The sequence below is a fragment of the Phaenicophaeus curvirostris genome, chromosome 1, assembly GCF_032191515.1.
Source record: "Phaenicophaeus curvirostris isolate KB17595 chromosome 1, BPBGC_Pcur_1.0, whole genome shotgun sequence".
Lineage (NCBI taxonomy): Eukaryota > Metazoa > Chordata > Aves > Cuculiformes > Cuculidae > Phaenicophaeus > Phaenicophaeus curvirostris.
In genome coordinates, this window is record NC_091392.1 from 116000891 (window position 1) to 116027373 (window position 26483).

At 39.5% G+C, this 26483-nt stretch overlaps 2 protein-coding genes across 2 annotated transcripts in view; one reads left to right on the forward strand and one right to left on the reverse strand.

The window, feature by feature from the left end:
• Window positions 1-3902, forward strand: part of SH3BGR (SH3 domain binding glutamate rich protein) — a 614594-nt gene extending 610692 nt beyond the window's left edge. Inside the window, exon 6 of the mRNA XM_069872207.1 lies at window positions 3882-3902. Coding sequence (XP_069728308.1) covers window position 3882 — 1 coding nt within the window. The 3' untranslated portion in view covers window positions 3883-3902. The remainder of the gene's footprint in view (window positions 1-3881) is intronic.
• Window positions 1-26483, reverse strand: part of DSCAM (DS cell adhesion molecule) — a 456923-nt gene that overhangs the window by 401190 nt on the left and 29250 nt on the right. The window lies entirely within an intron of this gene.

Sequence of the window (26483 nt, forward strand, 5' to 3'; positions counted from 1 at the left end):
CCCCCTGCCATGGGCAGGGACACCTCCCACCAGCCCAGGCTCCCCAAGGTCCCATCCAACCTGGCCTTGAACACCTCCAGGGATGGGGCAGCCACAGCTTCCCTGGGCAACCTGTGCCAGTGCCTCACCACCCTCAGCGTGAAGAAATTCTTCCTAATATCTAGTCTAAACCTGTCCCTCTCCAGTTCATACCCATTGTCCCTCATCCTGTCACTACAACCCTTTGTAAACAGTCCCTCCGCAGTTTTCTGGTAGGCCCCTTTCAGGTACTGGAAGGTTCCCAGGAAGCTCCCAATCACAGCATGTACATTTCACCCATCAGCTTCATGGACTGCATTCAAACTGGTGCAACCAAGCTAGCCCTAACAAGATGCAAATACATCTTTTCATTCATTCACCAGTCACATTAAATCATAATATTTAAGGATTAATAAAATGACTGTATGTGGCAAAATGGCTTTTCCCACACACACTCTTGCTCCTAATCAGTGCTAATTAAGTATCTACATTATATAAATTGACAGCGATGTAGATTCTGAAGCAGAGTTTAAAGTGTAAATAATGATGAGATAAAAGAAATCTTTTGAGCAAAATCAAAGTATCAAGTAGTCATTATGTGTAATCACTATCACAATTTAATGACATTTTGTGCTGGAACAGGAATATGAACAGGAATTAAAGTGTCTAATACATATTACCCTTTTTTTTCTTTTTTTAACCATGCTTGTCCCAAATACTTAACAAAACATAAGCCTGATCTTGTATCTTCAGCAGGTCAGATTGATGGAAACACAGTAACCAAGCTAACTGCAATGGCAATAGACATGAGATGCGAGGAGGCCATGTCGTGGCAAAGAATTTAATATTTATCCTTTCAAACTTGCTTTATCTATAAATAATAAGGCTGAGATAGGAAAGTCACAACAGGAGTCTCTTATCCCATCATGCAAACAAATTCACACCTAATCTATAAGAGTAACCACAAGTAGATGTGACAGAGTAATATGCAAACCCTGATTAAAGAGGTAAAGGGGAGGCAGAAGAAATAAGAATAAAACTCTTTTGCTCCCATAGAACCGATAACCATGACAGAGTAGAAGAAAGCAGAAATTCTATCTGCTTAAAATTTTCTGTATACTTTTAAGTGCTTTTATTTTATGACCAGTTCAAAGGATAACTGAGAGGAATCCATTTGCCCAGCATCATGGCCTTAGTAGGCAACAGCTTTGCAACCACCAGTCAATTCATTCACTTGAATAGCTTTCTACGACTAGCATTTTCCAGGGGACAAAATCCTGAATGTGGTATTAATAATACTTCAATACAACATTGAGAAAGCAGCACGAGAAGAACAAAGTAAACAAAAGAGAAGGCCAGGATAACTCAATGATGAAAAATACTGACTTCCAAGATGCCACTTCAACCAAAACGTTATATGAATGGGACGGAAAACAAAGGATTTATAAATCAGAAAACACCTTATGTAATCTTCATAACAATGAAACTATACAGCAGCATCGGTTGAGTTCAGGACAGACTAATACCACAGGTATCCCTAGGGCTGTTTGCACGTCCAAATACAGAGCTCTTGATGCACAAGAGCACAAGTCAATCACCTCAAATTTGAGGGTCTATCTAGAGAACTTTTTTTCATCTCTCCCTTTCTCTCCTTTCTTCATCCAGGTTCTTCAGAAATTTCTGCCTTCATATGTATCTCAAAACGGGAGGACGGGAGAACTGGAGTATCGTTTTCTCTCCTCAACAGTCATACTTCTTGAAACAGACTATAACTCTATTTCACAATTCTGTGAATGATAATGTGAATGGTAGGTCGACATCTGGCATTATTGATTATGGCCACCTTAAGGCACTTCCTTGTATGAACTGCAAACACAGATAAGAGAAGTTGATAGGTAAATTAAGAAAGGAAAAAATAATATTCTCACTTAGTGACAAATTTGTTGCAGATAGAGTTGAAAAAAAAGGCAGAACAAAGTAGAAATACTTAAATATGACTATCAAGAATGCTGGATTTTTTCACTTTGTGTATCACCTGCAAAGATGTACATTCCAAGCACCTGTTACACTAAAACAGGCAAAATAATGACCAAATGTGCAATTCTTGGTAACATAACGAATATTTTGTTAGATCAAACTAATAGGCCACCTGCAGTGCTGCACGGCTGGAGATGACAGTGCAGGAAGCTAGAGACATCCAGGTGTATAATCATCACTCACCCACACAGGCCCTAACCTTATTTTCTTCAGTGTAGTTAAAATACAGGGGAATTGAAAGTTTATATTTCCTCCATAATTTGTTTGCATGACTCATAAGAACTTGGGCTATTCCGGTTGCCAGTTGAGAATTTCACTCACTCTTTGATTGTTATAAGGCTCCCAGCTTTAAAACAAAAAATAAAGGATAAAAAAAGAAAAAGTCACCCATTTAAAGCACCCTATTCCATACTCTATATACATCACACCTAGATCCATTCAATTAAGTAGACTATCATTTAAAGTTTCCAAGCTAAATTGTCAGGCGCTATAATATATAAACAGCTAGTTTAACAATCTTTTCAGCAAAATTCTGAATATTTTTGTTTGCTTTATCCTTCCCTAGTGAAACTGAATACGTGGCTTAAGCTTGTACCTATTTCTAATGGCCTGTTTTTACTCTCCTATCGATCAGTTGTCATGTTTAATCAAGATGACAAAAAAAAAAGAGTAGCAACTAAGGTAATGTTCAAGGATTGCACATTTAATTACATGAAGGACTCAGTGGGGAGGAAGGGGATAAATTGACCTTTGTATCAGTTTTCGTGAGCTTAGCTGTCCTTTTTAGCCTCCCAGAATGCTAACCCTGAAAAGGGGGCAATAAAATGTTTGAATTAAACAAAAGGCTACCCTGGGAAACAATCTCACTTTTGTGTAATTTTCTTTGGAATATTATTATCCAATAAACATCAAATAAAAATCTGAAAATACAGTAATTTACAGAAGGGTAGAACAAGAACAAGAATAGTGAGTAGGTATTTTCAGGTTTTTCTAGTCAATGATTCACCATCACAGCAACTCCCCGTGCTGAACAATATACACACACACAAAAATATCTGCAAGCTCCACTATGGGCACTGCCAAGTCTGTCACAGGCATGAACTTCTAGTCATAATGAAGTGCAGCTCCCTTCTCTATAGATCAGGGTGACATCAGCCTTTGCAAAGCATATGAGTAGTAGAGCTGCACTGTACCTATAGTGCAGTCACTCCTGTGACTGCAGCTTTGCCCAGACCCATGCAAAACTCATTTTAAGCCATCACACATAGCAGCAGGAGTTTGCAACAATCGTGTGTGCAGCACACTGATGCTCAAGCAGGTCTAGCTGCTTGGAGCTCCCCTGTGCTGTGGCTACTCTGCAACTACTGAGCCATTCCACTACCAAGTAAACTATTTTAATGTTTACTTTTAAATGCTTGCACTGAACTACTTTCTAATTTCATGCACACTTTTCCTCTGGGAAGCCCAGCTACTGGAGGCAATCCTTCCATCATCTGGCCATTGGTGCCACCCTTCTAGTGGCAAATTATGCAAGATCTATTTCACCAAGCAACTGATGAAATACGATGCTTATTCTAATTCTGCACTAATGAAACATTTTGCCTGAGTACACAACTGAAAGAGAGGTAACACAAAGGCTTGTCACAAAATTTGATTACGTGTATTTTATTTATTAGCATGTCCATAAAGCATCATCTAAACTATATGTAATCTTAAAAACTATATGAAGACTTTAACTGTGTGCAGACCTTTGTACAAAGATCATTGTGCAAATACTATCACAAACAACAGTGCAGGATGAAGTACAGGGAAGGTTTATAATGGAGAAAGAAAGAAAAAGAAAAACAAACATACATATAGCAAACATCCTGGAGACTAAAAATGACAGGACTTGCAGCTTCGCAAACACTAGCCCAACATTTTAGGCAGGAGGATTCTTTAGAGAGTACTTTCTAATTTGTATTAGAGACATATACATATGTGCGGGCATAAAAGATTCCACTGTTGCATGTATGCTGGCATATCCATGATAGTGGAATCTTTTATGCCCACACATATGTGCAAATAAATAGGGATGCCAGAAATAAGAAAAACCTCCAAATAACTTCACTAGAGAGGCATGCATGTCACGTGTGAAAACGAAAATTTCATACTATACAGACTGCTATTTGGGGGGTAATTTCCTATACAACCTGAGAGAATGAAGGAACTTACCATCATCTCACGTGTTTACTCAAATTTAAAGAACAGAGATCTCCATCAAACAAATGCAAAGCAGAATTTGGTTAACTATACATATAAAATACTTCTCATCTCATATATATGCACATATACACACAAGGTGAGATGAATTCTTTTCTTCCCTTACACTTGTCTTTTTGTCCTATCCATATCTAGAGTTAGTTCTTTCTGTTGATCTTGTTTTCCTTTTCTGGGATCTTCCCACTCAAGATGATTAGGAGATTTGCCCTCCATCTTCTCAGAAACCAGAGAGATTCTATAACCTTATTTCAGTCTTCATTTTTGACAGAAGTTTTTTGAACTAGCTCTCCATCTTATAAAAATAACTCTCCTTGTTTTGTATCTACTAAACTCTCGTTCCACAATGTTTTGTGGTCATGAGCTGAGCCAACTATATACTGAGGAAAAAAAGTACTTCTTCTTCATTTTGTTCAGTGTCCTGTGATTCCTGGCTCTTCAGAAAAGACAATCTAATTTACCTTCTCTATGCGCTGTTTTCTATGTCTTTCACCTCAGCCTTGTCACCTCTTCAAATAAAGAGCTGTTATCAAACTATTGTCTCTCCCCATCACTTAGAAGTGTCCTTACATTTTCAGTAACTTGTATCACATCTTCAGATTTCTTTTAGAAAGAGGTTGAAAAAACCTCATTCCTAAATGAATTCAGGACTCAGACAAGTCAAATAGGATTTCTGCCACTGATTTCACTACTGCAAGGATATCACACAGTCTTACTTGTTCTAGCCATTTATTTCCCACACCCTTTGCAATATACATGCTGTTTCCTCTTCTGATATAGCATTCAACAGCAGCCCTTCTGCTGTAAACCTCTGCTTAGTATCCTTTTCTTGCAGTATTATCCTTTCATTGTCCATCCTATGGATTTCTCTACCTGAATCCTATTTCATGATCCTAAGCAGCAAGTTTTGGGTTTGTGATTTGGGGGTTTTTTGTTCTTCCTGTCCTGGCAACACTAGTAAACTGCTTGGGGTTCCTGAGCGGTGGAGAACAGGCAAACACTGTTGCATCCAGCACATTAAATATCGCCAGTGATCCTATCCAGCAGTACAGCCTTCTCCGAGAGCTATTGGAAGTAAACTCATTAGGAAAAAATTCTTCACAGAAAGGGTCATTGGGCACTGGAACAGGCTGCCCACGGAGGTGGTTGAGTCCCCTTCCCTGGAGGTGTTTAAGGCACACGTGGACGAGGTGCTAAGGGGCATGGTTTAGTGTTTGATAGGAATGCTTGGACTCGATGATCTGGTGGGTCTCTTCCAACCTGGTTATTCTACGATTCTATGATTCTATGATTCATTCCCCAGATGAACAGTTTTGAGTCTCTCATTTCTCTGCTGTCCCTCAAGCCGCACTAACCCAAGAGCAGTAAGGAAACAAGGAAGCCTTGTGCACAGACAGCAGTTATCAATACCATTTATTTCCCACACAGGTATCAACCAGTTACAGCAGGGACAGAGAATGCATGGTATTAAGTAGGAAACAGAGAAATGTACTCTGTTTTGCAGCAGAACTCCTTGCTGCACCAGCCCTGGTTTACCCAGAAGTGCCAGCTTGTCTGCTATCCTCCACAAACCATTGTGGGGCTCATAACAGAGGCAGGTGAGCTCCTATGCACTGCATGCCTGCCTCTGCTTGGTCATCACAGCTCCCTCTCACCTGGGCTAGCTGGGCAGATTACTGCAGAGCCAAACACAGACAAGGAGCACAGGGCATCACAGGTGCCCATGGGAGGACAGAGAGGTTACCCATGTTGCCACCCTAAATTGTTTAAAGATGTCTAAGAGATGATGTGATGCAAAACTGACTTTTACTGCCTGAAGCAGGAGGACTTACTACACGAGTTTTGCCCACGCTCCTGAGGAACCTCAAGATTCCTTTATGGACCATGTTGAGAAGTTGTAACACAAACACTGGTAACTGAAAACCAGGCGAGAGCACTCAATAAATTAGGTATGTCAGTACATACACAAAAGACTAGTAGGTAAAGAGAGAGAAGTCAAGGACCTTTAAGCACACTACGTTTCTGGCTTTTGAAGGCCCAGTGAACATCAGTCTAATGTGAATGCAGTGTTACCTGTTTGATGCATTCAAGACTCAAGCTCAGATTTCTTCGTAAAGTAAACAAAAACTAACATTTTCCACACAAAGGCATTGTCACTTTGAATACCTCATGCTTTTAAGAAAGATATATTTGTTTTTAAAAAAAAGTATTTTTACAAATACATCATTCTTAAAGGATGTGTATTCTCTCCATGGAACATGCATTTTAATTTATAAATATCTGATATTTAAATGTCTTTTTATTGTTGACTACCCTTTCTGAGTACACATAAACATACTTTTTTTTTTCCTGGTCTTAATAACCTCACTGAATAGGACTTCCTTAGTTCTATTTGGCATAATGAGGAGAAAATGCTTTGAAACCAAATGAGGGGAAGAAAATAATAAGGCTACACACATTAAGCTTTTACTAACTTTAACGGCAATTAGGCAAAGAAATGATCTGCCTAGGGAGGGAATTGAGGGACTGTCATTAGACGTGTTAAGAATATGATCAATACAATATTTGAGGGATCAACATAAGAAGGGGTAGGGAGGACAGGAAAAACAAAAGGAGAAAACACACCAACCCACACTTCTTGCTCCAACTGACAAACAGATCAAGTGACCTAGGAGGTGGAGAACAGAATTTAGGCCCAAAGACTAAATATATAGAGCAACATTTTTATCTAGCTATAGGAAAAAAAACAAATACAAAGCCAAAGAACAGCTACTGATTTTTTTAAAAAAACTGAGGCTCACCTGGTGCTAAAAGCAGAAAGCAGCCTCTATTTTTGTTTCTGACCCCCCTTAATGCATTTTCTAGTGGTTCATCTTTTAGCAGCATGCTTTTTGTTCACTGTACTTCAAGTGACTCCACTTAGATAATAAGATCTTTGAACTGACCTTGTAAGAGTCTTCCCTTAGAAATGCACAGATAAGAAATGAACTTTAAAGGTCAGCCTTTAAGGGAGAAAAAAATCTGGTTTCCAAGCTTCAGCTTATATGTTCAGGTAAGGGGTGACTGCATTGCTTGCAAATGAGAACTGTAAAATGGAATCAGAACGATTTTCATTTTAGTTAAGGCAATTCAAACTAAAAATCCTAATAGACCCCTTATCCCTTTGCCACAATCAGACTTTCCTAGGTAAATAATCCACTGGAAGTGTACTTTTCAGCCAAATCAGTCATTTCAGACTTGCGTGCAGAGCCTTTGTAGATATCATGAGGGCACAGCAAAAGCATCTTCCCTCTTAAGACCTGCATTCCTCTCCTACATAGCATCACTCAAGGAGTAGATTACAGCAATGCCTACACCCAACTTTTCCATGGTCAATAGGGATCATTTCCACAGACCAGTACTAATACCTAAACAACAAATACAACATAAATAAAAGGGTTGCAGAGCAAATACACAGCTTTTCTTCTGCTGGCCACAGCCTGTGCACAAAGGAAAGGTACAGGTTTCTCTCCTTGCCTCTCAACACAACTGGTGGTGGGATCACCACTGGCACAGAGGGTGCTAGTGAGGTAGTGGGAGACAGGGAACCACTGTGGCCTCTCCACAACTTCCCCATCCAGCGCCATATCCATCCTCCTCTCAAACGTCATTGGCCCAATTGACGAGAAAAATAATTAGTTTCACTCTACTTCCTGCTAATTACAGAGCATATAATCTGCCAAACAATGTACATGCTCGTGTTGGCTGTGGCTTGCTGCCTCCCCCTGCTATCGCAGGCACACTCACTCTGAGGCAGGCAGTGAATGGCTTACCAGTGACAGCTGGCAAACCAGCCTCTGGGAATAAAACATTTTAGCACTTCATAAATTTCTAACAAGGTTTCAAATTGCTTCAGTTTCCCTCCTCTCAGCTCTGTCAGCCTAGCAAAGGAGTTGGTGGGGGGGAAGGAGGTGAACACTAATTAAATGTGCAGTAGAAAAGTACAACTAGTAAGATAGTTCATTATTTTTAATAAGTAGCAATTAGATCACAACTCCAAGGAAAGTTGGATCCTTCCTGCAATCCATTGGCAGCACGGGAAAGCAAAAACATATTCTTCTACCTCAGATTTTAACACAGGAACAAGTTAAGTGCTTTAAAGTGCAGCTGCATGGTATGTTTAAACTTAATGGAAGGTGACACACAACATACTAAAAACTTGAAGGGAACATGCAGCATGGTTGTCATTAACGTTAAGGTTTCATATCACTATTCAGATAGCAAATGCTTTCCAAATTCCTCCACGAAGGTACCATCAGGATAAAAAGCTGTACTATCATTAGTAGTATTGATGAGACAACATAATACATTATACTGAACGTGACAGCCTCTCCATAGAAATACAGCTGGAATAAAAACAATAGGATAATAAATATAAGTGATACAAAACCAGCTTTTGATCATATTTATAGTACAATACCTCAACAGCTGCAAACCAGCAGCTTTGCTTTCAATATGAACATAAAATAACAAAACAGACTGATTTAGAGGCCAAACGTCCCAGAAAAAAAAAATATTTGTGCATTTGACAGTACAGAAAAATTGTAAAAGGTAGAGATTTTACAAGACAATTAGTATTATGGAAAAGAAGCAAGCAGAAATAGGTACAAGGAAAATAGAATAAATGTGTTTAATTGATAATAAACACCACAGCATGAAAAAAAAGTGCCACAATTGTTAGAGCTATACTTCTTTGGCCAAAATTGACCTCTAGTACATGTGTCATCATTTTACTAGTGGTAGAAACAAAAAGCTGGTATCTGTGAACAGCTTGATTCATTTTCACTATATTTTGCTGTGCTGCTTTAAACTTGAGAGCCAAAAGAATAGGAGAGGCAGAAAGGTACCAAATCCAGGCTGTGTCACACAAGAGTCTTCCATCACAGTGCAAAATCCTGCAGGAGGGAACCAACAAAAAAAAATAAAATAAAAATACCCTGAACCAATATGAATGCACAGCAGAGCAGATGCTTTTATTTTGCAAGAACTAAGGGTTTGCCATCACAACCACCACTTGCTGGGTCCTCTTCTCAAAAGAATCTCCAAACACAGATGTCTCTTCTGGAAAAAAATATTTGCCTAAAAATATGCTTACTTTAAAAAAAAAACTTGGATATCAACAGAAAAAGGCATGCTGTCAAATATCTGGGCACCTTTATCAGAAAAGGCTGAGGCACTGAATGCCTTCTGTGCCTCAGTCCTTACTAGCAGGACCAGCCTTTAGGAATCCCAAGCCTCAGAGACCAAGGGGAAATGCTAGAATAAGAAAGACTTACCCTTGGTGAAGGACAATCACATCAGGGAATACTTAAGCAAACCAGACATACATAAACCCCTGAGCCCTGATGGGGAGTGCCCATTAGGTGGCTGGCTGGTCTTACATCGATAATCTACACTTGATAATCTTTGACAGGTCACGGCAATTAGGAAACATAACTAAGGACCAGAGGAAATCAAATGTGACTCCTATCCACGAGAAAGGCAAGAAGGGGGACCCAGGAACCTACAGACCCCTTAGCTGTATCTCCACCCCTAGTAAGGTAATGGAACAGCTTATACTGAAAACCTTTTCCAGACACGGAAGACAAGAAGGTGAACAGGAACAGTCAGCATGTATTTGCCAAGGGGAAGTAATGCTTCACCATCCTGATAACCTTCTACAGTGAAATGACTGGCCTGACAAGCAAGAGGAGAACAGTGGATATTGTCTGCTTAGACTTCAGTAAGATTTTCAACACTCTTTTCCGTGAAGCTAATGAATTCTGGGCTGAGTGAGCAGACAGTGAGGTAGATGGAAAACTAGATGAAAACTATACCCAGAGTGGTGATCAATGGTACAAAGTAAGGTTGGAGCCCACTATCTAGTGAACCCAGGGCTCAATACTGGCTGCAGTCCTGTTCAAGGACTTCAGCAATGACCTGGATGGTGGGGCAGAGAGTACCTTCTGCAAGACTGCCAATGACATAAAATTAGGAGGAGTGGCTGATACACCACAGGATCATGCTGCCATCCAGAGGGACCTTGATAGGCTGGAGAAATGGGCTAATGGGAACATCAAGAAGTTAAGGAAGGGGAAGTTGAAAGTCCTGTACCCGGGGAGAAACAACCTCGTGCATTCTGAAGCTGCCCAGCTGGAAAGCAACTTTGTCTAATCTGTAAAGTGCCTTTACTAAATACAGTGCCAGGGCCCTCTTTTGAGGGGAAGCAGACAGTGGTGGAAGGGTTCAACTAGCTTATGTCAAGTATTGCAGAGAGTTTTGACTAAAGAAAAACTTATCTTCCTCTAAGTTCAAGACATTTAGACCCAAGTTTAAGACAAAACTCAAATTAAATTACATAACTCATAAGTTCCTCCACAAAAACTAAACAAACTTTTCCTCATTTCTAATACTTAATTTACTGTCATATATAGAACTCATAATTCATCTGATTTTTTTCTGTTGCTGCTTCATCAGAGATAGATACAAGCTTGGCAGATGTTAAGATGTAGAGAAGAGAGAAAGAAGAACGTGAAAAATACAAGAAGAAGAGAGGGAGGAAAAGGAGAGACTAAAAAAGGGGTAGGGGAATGGAAACAAAAACAAGGTAAAAGAAAACTTTTATGAAAATGCATACAGCACCTCTGTCAGATTTATATTTTAAAAGAGATCAGAATTCCAGACTTAGGCCAATGGAACGAAATCCAAAAACTTAACTGTCATTTCTCAAGCATGGACATAAAGTCCTCAAAACGACACCTTCTGAAAAACAAGACCATCACCAAGCATGACCTTACTACCTTGCTGTGAAAATGAATGGTAAATATATTTTAATCTCTTTTTTGCTCTTAGTTTGTCATTTTATCCAAGAGACTGCTCAAGCAATATGGAGATATTCAGTGTTAAGTTGTGCTGGAGACTGTTACATTTTCTAGCTGCACGATTTCAAAGGAGGCGCTAGTCATTTCAGCTGTAGTACTGAAAGTGCAACTCAGCAAAATTCAAGCAAGAAATAAAATACATCTAAAACAAAGAAACAAACTCAAGAATCATTAGACACTGGGACAGCGCATCAAATGGGTTGCTGATCTGCTAATCACTTGGGGTCTTTAAATCAAGACTGGCTGCTTAAGTGCGGCCACTAATAATCAAGCATTAGCTGTATGGAGGGGAAAAAAAAAACCTTAGGGGAAAAAACAGCGTTAAAATAAAGTTCAGGAGACCTGGAGCTGCACAGGAAATAAATCTTCTGTTATTAAATAATGGAAGAGGCAATAACAATTTTAAAAATGACTGCTTCTTCTCCCTAAATGAGAGTATGAAGGAACAATTTTATTTTCCTCCCAAGAAAAAAAAACCAACAAAAAAAAGCTTTGTATTAAAGCTGGTACAATAGAACCTGCTAATTTTATTCTGAAAGCATATGGAGACTTTATCAGCACTCATTTTTGTTGCACTTTTAAAATAAGTGATACAAAACCACCCCACCAATACAGTGTTACTTAATATATTGTTTAATTAGAACTGTATTTTTTAACGTGGAAAATCATTTTGAGAAAGTTTTTACAAGCTACACCTGCAGCAAGTCTCAACAGCAAATGCAATTAAGAACAGGATTTTATTTTTCCTCAATTTTTGCAGTTGCTAAACTAAAAAAAAAAACAGAAACAAAAAAAAACCACAAAACCAGAAACCCAACAAACAAATGAAAAACAGCCTACCAAAATGAGAACCACCACAACAATCAATCTCACATCATGAAAGTGATCACACCAAGGTGCTCCTGCAAGGTTCATTCCCGAGTTTTAAGAAGGAAAGTCCAAATTCTGTCTGCTCGAGTACCACAAACCACTGTTAGAACAGCTTCAACGTCAGCACTAGCAGTAAATTCCATGCGTTTGAGGGTGTGGAGGGAGTTCTCAACCCTTCTCCTCATGACAAAAGTCCATATCCTTGTGCCTTCAGAAGGGGCACCCAACAAAACTGCTTCACAGGCACTCAACTCACAGCCCATCCCAAGATACCTCCACATTACACGTGCATGCCTACTGCAGCACTCCAGTTTACAATCCCAAGTCTATGCACATCCCACATCATCAGAGTACAGAGGGTGGACACCCAGGCACCTCTCTGCATCCCTCACACCCCATCTATCCAGCTTCAAGCCCTGCAGCCAGCTCTGGTGGCATGCCCTGGGCCAAAGATATAGATCTGGGCTTTAGCAGATCCCATGGGGAAAGCGGAGCACTGTGTGCAGCGTGACATTTAGCTCTCCAGATTGCCAACTCAAATGCCCTTACCTGTATGTTACAGGGTAAGGAGCTGCCACCCTGTATCACTGTGCACTCCAGTGGAGCACATGCCCCACTTTGGGCACCTCTAACCTAATCCAAGGGCAGATGCTGTATGCGTTGTTCCAGCTTGCATTGCCTCCTCTTTGTATTAACATGAAAAGGTATACAAATTGGTAACATTTGTGTTTCAGCCTGTATATCTTTAATTTTAAAAACAAAAGATTTTGCTCTAGACAGTGTGTCCTCTCATTGATTAGAGCGAAGTCTTTTTGCAAATAAGTCAGTAGTGACATTACAAGCTAATAGCAGCCAAAATTCACCTTTACCCAAATTCTTCTGTCACTGGATAAGGTCACAATAAACTATTTCTGGGTCAGTCCAAAGCTTTTTATTTATCCTAGAACACATGCTACTTCTAATCCCTGGTCTCGTTATAGCCACCAACACACACACAGGCTTAAGTAACCTGCATTACATAATTGAAGAGATACTGTCCTAATAATTTCCTGCAGAAGGACCAAGGAAACCTACCCATTAAGAATAAGCAACACATCACCTCATCATCAGAGCAAATTAAATAGCAGGACAAATCTGTAATTGGCAATATTTTGTGTAGCACAGCCAGAACAAAAATATAATTGTGTCACTCTTGCCTAATCTTCCCAGGGCAATCTGCAATCTTCTCTAGGGCAAGCCCCGCGTGCACAAGGACAACCTGAGTCTGGCAGCGCTCCTGCAGCAAGTTTGATTTTTATCTTCGACAGGCAGCGTGGCTGAACAGATTAATGGGTCTGTCTAAGGCCTGTCTCGTTGATGGTCCTGCCTGAACATGAATGCTGACCCACAGGGCTGCCTATCCACCCTGCCATCCCCTCTTCCATTCATTCCTCTACCCTTCTCTCCCACAGCAGCGCAGAACTGAGCTGCACGGCCAGACACATCTCTCAGCTCAGTCCTGACCTATCCCACCCAGCCACTAAAATCTCTGGGCACATATGTATAGTACAGCACAACTGTGTCACTTGGTCCCACAGCCCCACACAGAGGGATCACGGGGTGGGCAGGGATGGGCAAAAGGCAGCTAGGTTGGACATATAGCACACAGGCTTATAGGCAAGTCAGATGAGTGCACTGTGCCCCAGTGTTGTGAGCGTTAGCACCTCAGTTTTGGTTTTATGCATATAAATGGAATTGCTCAGCGGGATGGGAAAATATTAGTGCAGGAAGCAGTACGGCTGAGGCCAGTGCATAATGGCAGTGTGTACTGCAAGTGTCAGTCTGAGATAAGTTCTTGCACTGGTACAGCAGAAACAAAGACTGAAGATATCTCATGCTTGCTTTATGTGGAAGCCAAATGCTTCACTGTTCCTGGCTTTTTAACACCAAAACCCACTTTCAATCTTGCCGTGGATGCTTTGCCTTTCTCCTCTGTCCCACCCTGACAGAAATTCCTCAACTAATATAATGTTGTATTCCATCTAGTTTTTATTGCCTATAATAATCTTTTAATTCTCTGATCTTTCCTTAACCCAAATTTTCCAGATCCCAAATCTAATTTGTTGCAAATCATTAGCTTAGAAAATCAGAACACATTCCCATCAAAAATACTATCAGATCTTACTGCTAGCTGTTAACAACACAGTAAGCCCTTCTTCAGCATGAAGATTCAGGCAACAACCTAACATCTGTAGAGATTCTTAGAATCCCGGACTTCTTACTTTTGCCAAACTATACAAAAAAACTCTCAAATCGAACTTTTTCTTATATTATTCACTAAACAAAATGTAAAGACTTTCATCTCATATCAGCATTGCCTACAAGTTATCAGGATAAGTATGTGGTGGAGTACATTTTCATAAGATTGAGCTCACTTACGGACAGCCCCTTTCTAAAGGGGCACATTTGCTTCATCACCCCTTCCTTTACACCTACAAGATTTGGCTAAAGTATAGAGACCAAAAATGTTTAAGCCTAGGTGAGCCATTTGTAGATTCCATAAATCTACATACCTAGGGCTTTCACCATGCCATCAAATATTAATAAATGCTTTTAGGTTATTCCAAGTGCAGAGACAATGTTTTAGAAGTATAAAACTACTAAAAGATGTTCATTTAAAAAGCTTTCATTCCAAATGTTTTATTCCACATGAATTCTTTCCACTGGGAGGGACTCAGGACTGAAATACTACACACCTATCTAAAACAGAAAATTGGGCCACCTTAAAAATATATGCTTTATTAGTGCCTTCAACCTCCACAGGCAATCCCAGCAAAGTACATGCCCATGGATGAACATGGCAGATATAGTGACAAAAATTTGATTACCACAAAGACAACAGATATAGGTCAATCAGAATCTCACCTAGTATCAGAAATATTCATATAGACAAAAGAAGCATCTACTCATTATTCAGTTTAACATATAGTTGTTAGAAGAGATGTTATAATAAATACCTTACCATGATTTACAAAATTTTCTTATAACATTGTGCTGTTGGCATTATCAAGGTGAGGTGGTAGATTTTGATATAGTGATTATGTTAACATCTTAATAGAGTTTTATGTCCATTACTTCAAATGCCCAAGTTTCACTAATCTTCGAATAATAGAACTAACTGCAAAATGTTGCAGATTTTTAGGTTCAGTTTAATATAAGACATGGAAAAAAATCGCTAGAGCTACAAAACACCAGAAAAGAATATATACTGGTGAATGGTCTTAAAAGAATATTACAAATTTTACTATTAATTTAAGTAGAACTTATATTTTTTTTCCTGATGTTAGTGCTCAGAGCTAGCAATATTTAGGGTACTGTATTTTACCTTGATGGAAACATATATATAGGATTGAATTCAAGGCATATATTAACATAATATTTACTACTATTTTAAAACTGAAGTTGAGACACAGGAGAATGGAGAAGGATGGAGGCATGTTTCCAAGATGTAAAATGATCTTAGCAGGACAGCTTTTGAGCCATAATTTTATGACAAAATTTTAAGACATAGTTTTTTGTCTTCAGGAACACTTCCACAGACTCCTGCAGCACCTACACATTTTACAGTAGGCGAGAAGGTAGACAGAGGCTGTCACAGGTTCTCTCAGTGTACAACAAATGGTCATAACAGGGACAGTGCAACTATAAAACTGTAGAGGGCTGACAAGGGAACTAACACAGTTGTAAAACTGGGAATATTTTAGGGTAAAAATCAACCACTACCTTAACACGCACTGATGAACTGCTTATATGATTAGAATGTCAGATGATGCAGCAATACAGGCAAATTTTCCACCCTATTTCCTGAGGTTATATATTCATTCCTGCACTAAAAAGGTAAGCTCTAACATCAGGATGTCATGGCTTAACCCAGTTGGCAACTAAGCACCATGCAGCCACTTGATCACTCCCTGCCCTACTCCACAGGATTGGCGGGAGAGAATCAGAAGGGTAGAAGTAGGAAAACTCTTGGGTTGACATAAAAAAGTTTAATGACTGAAACAAAATAAAATAATAATAATAATAATGAATTGTAATGATAAAGGAAATAACAAAAAGAGAGAGAAATAAAACCGAAGAAAAACTGGTGATGCAATGAAAAGTAATTTCTCACTCTTTGCCAACCACTGACCAGCCAGGCACGTTCCCTCCACAGCCAGATTCCCCCCAGCCAGCTTCTCTCAGTTTATATATTGAGTATGATGTTATACGGCATGGAATACACATTTGGCCAGTTTGGGTCCACTGTCCTGGTTGTGTCCCCTCTCGGCTTCTTGCGTACCCTCCACCTTTTGTTGGGAGGATAGTATGAAAAGATGGAAAGTCCTTGACTGCTTAGCAACAACCAGAACATTAGTGTATTCTCAACATTATTTTCATTGAAAACCCAAAAATACAGCACCATACACCAGCTACTAAGAAGGAAACTAACTCTACCCCAGCTGAAACCAGGACACATGATAATCATTCATTATAAGGACACTGACAGATACCTGTGTTAACCAAACCAGTGTATTTACATACTACTATACGAATTGAGTGTTTGTCCTTGCATTTTGAAACAGCTGCTTAAAAAGGGATATTAATTAATTGTTATAAACAAAACCAAAAGAGTTAATTCTTTCAAATAGTGTGATTGAAAGAAAGCACAGTATTTTATCAAACAATTTTCATGCATATTTCAATATTATATTTAACAAAATTAAATTAAGTGTCAAAAGGTGGCAGACAAATCTCACACAGAACTAAAATAAAATGCTCAATGATTCATTTTTTACTCTATGATACTCTTCGGATGAAAATGCATCTAATTTTGATCAATTATGCTTGCATCTGATTTCTAATGCACAGAAATCAATGGAAAGACATAATTATGCTTGGAGGAGAACAGTGTTCGCATCAGAGAGTTGCACATTGAAGAAGTAGGAGAGACGTTTAAGTTAAAGCATAATACTGGTATGAACAAAGCTGGCTGTAAAAATATTTGGGGTAAAAATTAGAAGGCTGTTTTAAAGCCAAAATAAAGCAAGTTCTCTCCACATAAACTAAGAGGGACAAACAACCCAATCAATAAATTCAAGAGGAAGATTACATGACAACAATATGATTGCCTGATGTCACAGAGGGCTGGAGCTAAAGAAATGGGAATTATTACTAGTTTCATGTTCTCACAGCTATCACAACAAGAATATGACACCAGAGTTACGGGTGAAACAACCACACAAAAGCTAACCTCTACACTTAATTCAAATTAAGTAAACATTTTTAAAATTCAGTAATCTGAGGAGAAAACGTTTTGTGGGTTGGGGCATAGCCCATACTACTCTGTTAACCAAGCAAGCCATCATCCAGCCAATATTTCACTACCATAAGAACTAAACCATGAGTACACCAACACGCGTCTCTGAAAACAAACAAAGCAAACAAACAAAAGGAAATGGGCAATGAATGCATTTCATCTCCAAGATCCCAAAAGGCTAATGGGGTCTGGCCTCTGCTGACCTTATTTCTGAATACGCAATAGCATGCAATCAATACACAATGATCTCCTAGGCTGCAGCTAGAACCTGCACAACTGCTTGCTGGAAATCTGCCTGCCATGTAACATCCTGACATCAAAGCTGTAAATAAAATTACTCAAGAGGCATTAGGAGCTCTGTTCACTGCCTATGGAAGAGCCCCAAGCCAGAACAGCAAAAATAACCTCTCAAAGCGCTCATGCTGCTGCAAGGCCTGAGGTCAAGCACAGAATGACTAACATGCCAACCTTAGGCAGCTTTTAGCAGATAAGCACCTATTTTTCAATGAAGCATGGAGCAGAAGTGGAACTCTTGGCTAGAGTTTAGAGGTTTTCTCCCATGTAGTAATACTACTTGCCTTCCTGTTAGCACTCAACTCCCTCCCTTTACCCCAGCAGCTCCTGTGGATGCAAACACTACAGAGAATATTCATTTTCATCCCTTAGAAAAAAAGTCTGATTGAATGCAATTTTACCATAGTACTCAGAGATCCTTTAAAAAAAAAATTAATGGGGAAAGAAGTTACAGCAGTGATTGTTAAAGATTATAATCAAGCTTCTAAATATCTCCAGGCATTCAAGCTTTTCTTTATATGATACCACACTAATAAAATAGAAAATAAAAATGTATAAGTTGCTGTTAGTAATTTTTTTCTGAACTTCTTAAATCTTCACATCATTCTATTTATTCCTATACCTGTCTCCAGCATCCCAAATGCTTTGATTTAATTTGATCAAATCTTCATCCATTCTTATTTTATCTATTCTATTTCATATTTCTTACAGAAGATCCTTTGGCCTACACTACTCAGTCTGTAAACTTCACTCAGAACGTTTTTTGTCTGTTTCCTTTCTCCATGCTCACTTGGAAGTTGCTAGTCCATGTCCAGTAGAGACAAGAGAAAAATCCACAGGAGATTTTTCTGATTTCTGTCCTGTTCTGTCAGTCTATCCCAGTGTAACCAGCACTGCTGTTTTTCTTTCAGTCTGCTGGAAGATTCTCCTATGAAATTTTGCAATGTCAGTGTTTCTTATTAATAGCAAGATTTCAACATACATCTAAAAACCACTAGTTACACCACATTTTGAAAATATTTGACTTGGAGACTCTCCATATTATATCTACTTGGAATAGATTTGCAAGACCGATGAGCATTAGTATGTGTAAACTACTAAATGAAACTTATTTTCAAATAAAGCTAACCAGAAATTATTATTGAATCCAAGTGTGAAGGCACCAGCTCTGTAAGTAGGCTACACACTAGGATGGCAAGCAACCTCCAGTCAGTTCAAATTCATATCACAGTTCAGCTACATGTTTTTGTATGCTATATAGGTTATTCTTCAGTAAAAAAATTCTCTCCTTGATACCTCCCACCATTATGCCTCCTCCCACCAAAAAAACCCAAACAAAAAAAACCAAACCAACAAACGCTTCCCATCATGCAGTGAGGGGAAAACTATTCCCTAGCGTGTTTATCACACAATAGAAGCAGCATTACTGTACAGCCTGTTGATACACAGGTCCTTGAACAGTTGACCTGAAGTTGTGCTACTTTTCAAGATTTGCTTTTGCAGGTTCTCATGCACTAGCTACTGATAGGGGCTAATATGATTGTCAGAGAACATTAAAACAGCTGTTTAACTAGATAGACATACACGGTAACTTACCACAAGTGACATTTGTTTTATTAGCCACAAAACAAAATATCTGTATCATTAACACGTGATCCAGAGGCCTATAATACATCTAAAAAGTTAAAAATCTCAGAAAAAAAAAAGCTCAAAAAAAGCTAAAATCTCAGACCTCCAAGTAACAAAATAAGCCCTTGGAATTAAAAGCCTCAACAGATCAGATAAGAGTTGAAGGAAGCCTAACAGCAAAGAGCTTTTATTCTTTAGCATTTCTACTCCAGTACACCTTTAGCCTCAATTTAATTCTAAGACCTTGTTCCCCTTCCATCCCCCTTCCCTGTCTGATTCTTTTATAAGATGAAAATTAGGCTTTCCAGACCTGCACAAAAATGTGTTTTGGGGGGAGGCGGGGGAAATCACAATACTTTTCCATCAAATGCTGCATCAGAAATGCATACTCACGAGCTCTTCTCAGGAAATTCAGAACAGAAGAAGATGGAAGAGGCTTATCAAATCATTAAACATATATGTGTACATCTAGCCTGTTGGGCAGCAGTATTTCCATGTACCATAAGGAGACAGCACAAGACATAATTCAAATGGAAACCAGAATATTAAAAAAATTTTGCATGAAGTTTTCCATTTCTAATAGCTACAGCAAAATGATCATAAAATCATTTTGAGAATACTTAAACTCCTCAATACACATAGTCATGTTTCAGCATTTTATAAGGCCATACAGGACTGAATCAATGGTTGAGATATTCATTCTTACTGCTAAACTACCATCCCCAGAAAACAGTGATCAACTGACCTGGTAAAAAACCTGCAGAACCACCGAATGTGAAATTAAAAGATTTATTTGGAGTATCAGTGACTAGTTAGTGCAAGACCTCTGGAGACCAAAGAAAAATTTTGCAACTTCAAACGGATTCCAACACCAGAGAGCAGGCTAGGGACTACGCAGGTCTTTCTCTCAAATGTGTCTTGGGTGAGCCGGTGCCAAAAAGACTTATTTTATATTAAAAGCTTTGTAGGTTTCAAATCAATTTGTGATTAAGACACCAAAATTCAAGAGTCTAATTCCCATCGTAGCCCAATGACTATTTACTTAGCTCTGCAGTACATGTATGGAGAGATGAAACCAACTTCTTCAGAGTGGAGGGAAGGGAGAATGAGATGGAGAAAGAACTCAGCTGCCTACATGTCACCATCCAGCACTCTGTAAGACACCCACACAGAGCTGGCAAGTAATTATAGAACCTGCAGAAGGACTTAGGAGGACACAACCCTTCCAGGACAGCTGCTTGTGGCAAGGTGGAATGTGCTGCAGAACTCAAAGGGATACCAACTGTCTAGCTTTAAGCAACTGAATCCTCAGCTTGAAGTCTGTCTCAGAATAGGTTGTGTAGCTCTCTGGGCCCTGCTGGCTAGAAGGACTTGCTGTCCACACACTATCGTCAGAGCTTGCTGCCTAACTGACTAGCAAGTAGACAGTCACATATAGACACCTAGATGTCTTTTAATTTTGATCTCAGATTGGTTCTCAGCCCTTCCTTACCGTAGGCTCCATTTAATCAAACTACTGTTTCACCAAATGGTCTACAGAACCTGCTACCTAACATTTCAAATATGTGATCTTAAATAAGAAGATACAGATTACAATGACCAAACATCCACTTGCTGGTCACCCTAGAGAAAATATCAGGAAAGAGATATCCACCCCTCTGGAAACCAGTAGGAAAACTACTGTCAATTCATCTGATGATAAAATGTTACCTGAAATATGCATCTGTACATTAGTCGCCCACTAACCTTAAGGTAGTTGTAAAAATAACTTCACCTTGCTTTCCTAATTACCATATTTACACATGCCTTCCTGTTCAATAATGGCCACCAGATAACGCTGCTTTGATTCCATGTCTGCTAATTTTGGTCTGTTTGGTTTTACCTCTGCTTTAGTTATTACACGCCATATACACAGCATTGTTTTAAAAATTCTAATAAACTAATTCCTGCTTGATTCATTTAATATCCTGGTCCTATTTTTTTCTTATCTAATGCCTGCCCAGCCATACAACAGTATTAGCACTGCACATGAGATCTATCTTCTCTGTAACACTTGATGTCCAGGGATCGCTCAATCTCATTAGCCAGACCTTTGTTTTCAGTGCAACACGAAACCATTCTCTGTCCTCTAGAAATTGTCAAGGCTGTGCCAATACCATCAAAAAAAAAAACCAACAGGATGTAATGCTGAGAAACAGCACACCTCTAAGGAAGGGAGATCCCACTGAAGACATTGCAAAGTACTATCATAATTTACCTACCATTTTCTACCTTAGCCCAACTTCTCTGGAATTTCAAAGGTATGATAGAAGTGGGACATGGTAGGGTATCAAGCTTCTGTGAAAATTTATCAGCAGATTGATGTTAGCCTAAATAACATATTCATACTGAGCTAGGGGGTTTGGCATTGTCCCAGCAGAGTTCTAGTAAAATTTTTGCATCACACCATATTCAATAACTCTTATTTCCAACCATCCACAGATGTAAGCATATATGTATTTTGTGTATACTATGACAGTTCCCAGTGAACAGGAAAATTGCATTAAGAAAACTGAAAAACAGAAACAGGAGCCTATTTACGTAAAAGAAAAAGCAGTAATTTGAAACCATTGGGCCATATTTTATGCTTGAGAGGGGAGTCATCAGCATACAGGTATTACACATACCTCTTTAAACTTGAGAAAAAATAATAGAAAGGCATAGATACATATATCTATGGAGAAATAAATATAACTCTAACTGTAGCACCTTTGAAATTATTAAAAGCAAAAATTGGGAGAGGGAGGGTAACAGCAGGGATATCAGCATCATGAACTATTTTTATAGTAATACGGAGACACTTATTTCAAGATTCAAGACCTTTTGGTAGACCCAGCTATGTTTGGGTATTAAAAGCAGTACACAAGGTGGTATCACAGAGTAGAGGGGATACAAGCCTGCTAGTTCTATGCTGTTGCCCTTTATCTGCCTGGTTCCCACTGCATTCATCATGACTGAGCCCAACATAAATAGTTTCACAAGGTCAAAAATGAATGGAAAAAACCCTCATCAGTAATACCAAGGAGCCAGTTGGGGCCAGAGGAGAGGAATGAATCATCGTTCGTTACTCTTGAGGAAATGGAATATTATAATTAATGGGAAAAACTGCATCTATTTCATGCATATAATATGAATACTAAGGGAACCAAGACATTTTTGACAAATTGGACATTGCACACAATATACTTATTAATTCATAAATTAAAAATACATTCTGTTACCCTATAAAAGGAAACTTTGCTTGGTTTTGTCTCTCTCAGCAATCCTTTTTTTTCCCTTTTTCTTTTTTATTACCCAAGCTGTAATAGAAAAATAAACCTCACAGTACTGAAGGAAAATCATAAAGGACTTCACATCCATCTTGAACCATCATGCCTCTCTGCATTTCAGATTGAGTTGAAATTTCTAATTGAAATGATTTTTCATGAGTTAAACTATAAAGGAGAAATAAGTGATACATTTAAATTATTTATTCATCTTATTTATAATTAACTAGGTTTTTCTCTGTGCACAGCCAGGCTATACTACAGTGTTTGATTTTTAAAACCTCCTCTATCATCAGGCAACAATGGACGACTGCTTTTCTCATGTCACTCTTGTTTTAGTTTGCTCTAGAGATCTGGACAACTCCCATTCACATCTTGGTCGACTTTAATGCATGAACCCACCCAAGTCACAAATGACAGCTAGAACCTTTTCAGTGAGAGGTGTTAGGCAGAGCTATGTGCCAGACTGTACATGTAGAAGCTGCTCTACGTGTAGAGGCAAGGAGGGCAAAGTTGGGATCAGTCCCATAAGCCTTTCCTCCTCCGCTCCACTGAAAGACAAGAGGATAAAATTGTCCCCGGGGCACTTACGATTTTGAGCAAGGTGAGAAATTTCTTCACCTGAGGAGCAAGAATAAAGGCAAAAGGAGAAAGTGCTTACCAAAAACACTGGCAGCAAGAACTTCTGAAGGAAAACAGAATAAAGAAGGTCTTCCAGACCATTCCTCTCCTAAGATTGTGCTCAGGGGTTGGCTCTATTCTGCGCTGTGCGCAATGTGAGGAGCAGAACTTCCCCACCCTGCACAGGCTGCTCCAGTTAGGAAGCACTGAGTGAGAGCTGCTCCTCACAGCTGCCTGCACCAAATGACCCTCAGCACAGACCAAGCACGAGGTACCACACTTGCTGTCCTGCCGTGCTTGTCCTAGCTGGACAGAAAAGGAGAGAAAGAGCGGGTTGCACACTCGTGTTCAGCGTATAAGTGGTGGGAGGGGGAATTTAATTCCAGGAGAGCTATCTCAAAAAAAAAACCAATTAAGAATTTTAAAAATCTTCCAAATTCACCTTTTGCCCTCACATAAAAAAAGAGTACCTTAAAATAACTATGGGGAAAATATAATTTAAAAATAAAAAAAGAATACTTTTACACTTGAAAACAAGAGACTATGTTTTTAAGATTTGTCCTAGGTCTCAAAGGTCAGAATCATGCCTCTTTTTAAACAAAGGCTGACAGGTGTATGTAATCACAACACTCCATACACAAGTGGGCCTTTTCAAGGAAAAGAAAAAGTATTATGCTATGCAATAAAATCCAAGGGAGCTTAAAAATGTTTTTTATAAAAAAACAAATAAAAGATGCTGCACTTATGGAACAAGACAAACTTTTAAAACAAACAAAATACAAAACCAAAAAAAAAAAAACTTAGGACTGGATAATTTCCATAAATGTACATTTTTTAAAGCAAGATATAGAAATTGTTAAACCTTATTTTCTCTTAAGACATCTAGTAACTGTGCAACAAAGGCTGCATTTCTCCTGTATAAATCCCTAAGCTTTGAAATTGAGGTTTCAAGAAAGTGTTAATGCGGCAAGACTCATAAGATCTCAGCATGCACTAGCACCCTAGTTTTTATATAGAGATACTTCAGGATTTCCTGACACTTATAATACCATGCCTAAGTTTTACAATTCACTTCCACCTAATAAGACTTTAATGTTAAAAGTAATGGAAAGGTGTATTAAAATCCACACCACTAAATTTCAGCGCAGAGAGGTGGGGTGGGGAATCAGGATTTTATTATAACCATTAAAAAACCCTATAACAAAGACAGCTACGTCTTACAGAAGCTAGAGAAGTGTAAAATCTCAAGAAATACCAAGTTTTACAAAAGACCATGAGGAGTTCTAGCTACAGCAAAGAGGAGGAGCAGGAAGGGGAAGCAAATTCCTTGCAGGTCCAATGGTGCTCACTGGACTGGTGCCTGCTATTCCCTCTTTGCCCCAGGAGATGAACCATGCACTTGAAGGAAATAACGTCTACCAGTCATGTAGAACTAATGCAAAATTAAAGCATGAGGTGTGATAGAAGGTGCAATACCCTCTGCTGCAGGCATGTGGTGAAGGGTTAGGCTGGCACACTGGATGTTTACCCCTGGTCAGAAAACAACTGTGGTTAAAAGAATAATGTTTGTGATGCTGCAAGGAAGGGAAGAGAGGGATTGAGCTTCTTGACCCTAAATCAGCTTAGCAGAGGGGAAAGTGGCAGCATCCCTGTGCACACCTAGCCCTGTCTCTCACTCAAGGCAGGCTACAGGCAGATATTCCAGTGTAATTCAAAGGCATTTTTCGTGGTCCTAAACAGCACACTGAGCTCTGGAGGAATGTCACTGTGTATGGGAAGTATGAAAAACAGGGCTCAGTTTGAGTGGGGTTAGTCTTCTCATTTCCCCAGCTGGCAGCAAACCCAAGAGGGACCCTGGCAGTGCAAACTTGGCCAACAGTCAACAATCTGAGCACTCCCGATGCCATCCTTGCAATTCCCTCAAAACTACTCACTCTGCTGTGAGAAAGCCACTCCATTTTTGTCTGCTGGATTCAAGCATTAGCTACCCACAAACACCACTTCTGCGTTGGCTCTGTAAGACCCCATATCTCCAGTCTTCACATCCCTGCCACATCTGACATCATCCATGCAAGACAGCCATGGCCCCAGAACATGAGCTAATACGAAGCATTTCACAGCAAGCCTCCTTCAGCTTCCCCTTTCACTGCCTGCTCCACTCCTCGTCGCAGCTCACCAGCACCAGAGCTCATCGTCAGGGCTCATCAGATCTCATACAGTGGCTTTCCATGGGAACTCACAGCTCCCCAGCACCAGGGATCACTGGGTCCTCATGAACTTCAAAGCCCTGACTGTTACTGCTCACAAAGGCTCACTGCACCACTACCTCACACACAAAGGGGAAAAAAAAATAAAAGGAAAACAGGAAAAAATTACAAAGCTCACACCTCCCAAAACATATATAGAGAAACTTCAGCCATATACTTACCACTATTGTCTTTTCAATATAGGTACCAAGCAGATGCTGTGAGTAGAGTAATCAGCCAAGGGTTAGGATGCTAAATGTCAGCAGACAAACCAAAAAAAAAAAAATTTAAGGACAACGAAAATGGATCACTTCAGATTTTGAGCAGCCTCCACAGCATATAGTTTTACTGGAACCGTTAGCTCAGAATTTTTAGCAATTATGAAAAAGCGAGGGGTACAACTCCATAGGACATAAATAATCTGAACCTAAGGCAAGTGATACACCATATTGCCACACCTCAAAATCCAAGAACAATTCTTCTAAAAATTATTTTCAGCCCTTCTATGCAAAGCTGCTATGTTGAGGCTCTGGAGCATGTCCAGAGAAGAGCAACGAAGCTGGGGAAGGGGTTGGAGAACGAGTCTCACGAGGAGCAGCTGAGGCAGCTAGGGTTGTTTAGCCTGGAGAAGAGGAGGGTGAGGGGAGACCTCATTGCTCTCTACAACTACCTGAAAGGAGGTTGTAGAAAGGAGGGAGCTGGCCTCTTCTCCCAAGTGACAGGGGATGGGACAAGAGGGAATGGCCTCAAGCTGCACCAGGGGATAACAGATAACAGAAAAAAAATTTTCACTGAAAGGATCATCAGGCAGTGGAACAGGCTGCCCAGGGCGGTGGTTTTAAATACCTCCCTGGAGGTGTTTAAAAGACAGGTAGACAAGGTGCTCAGGGACATGGTTTAGTGGCAGATAGGGATGGTTGGACTTGATGATCCAAGAGGTCTTTTCCAACCTGGTGATTCTATATGA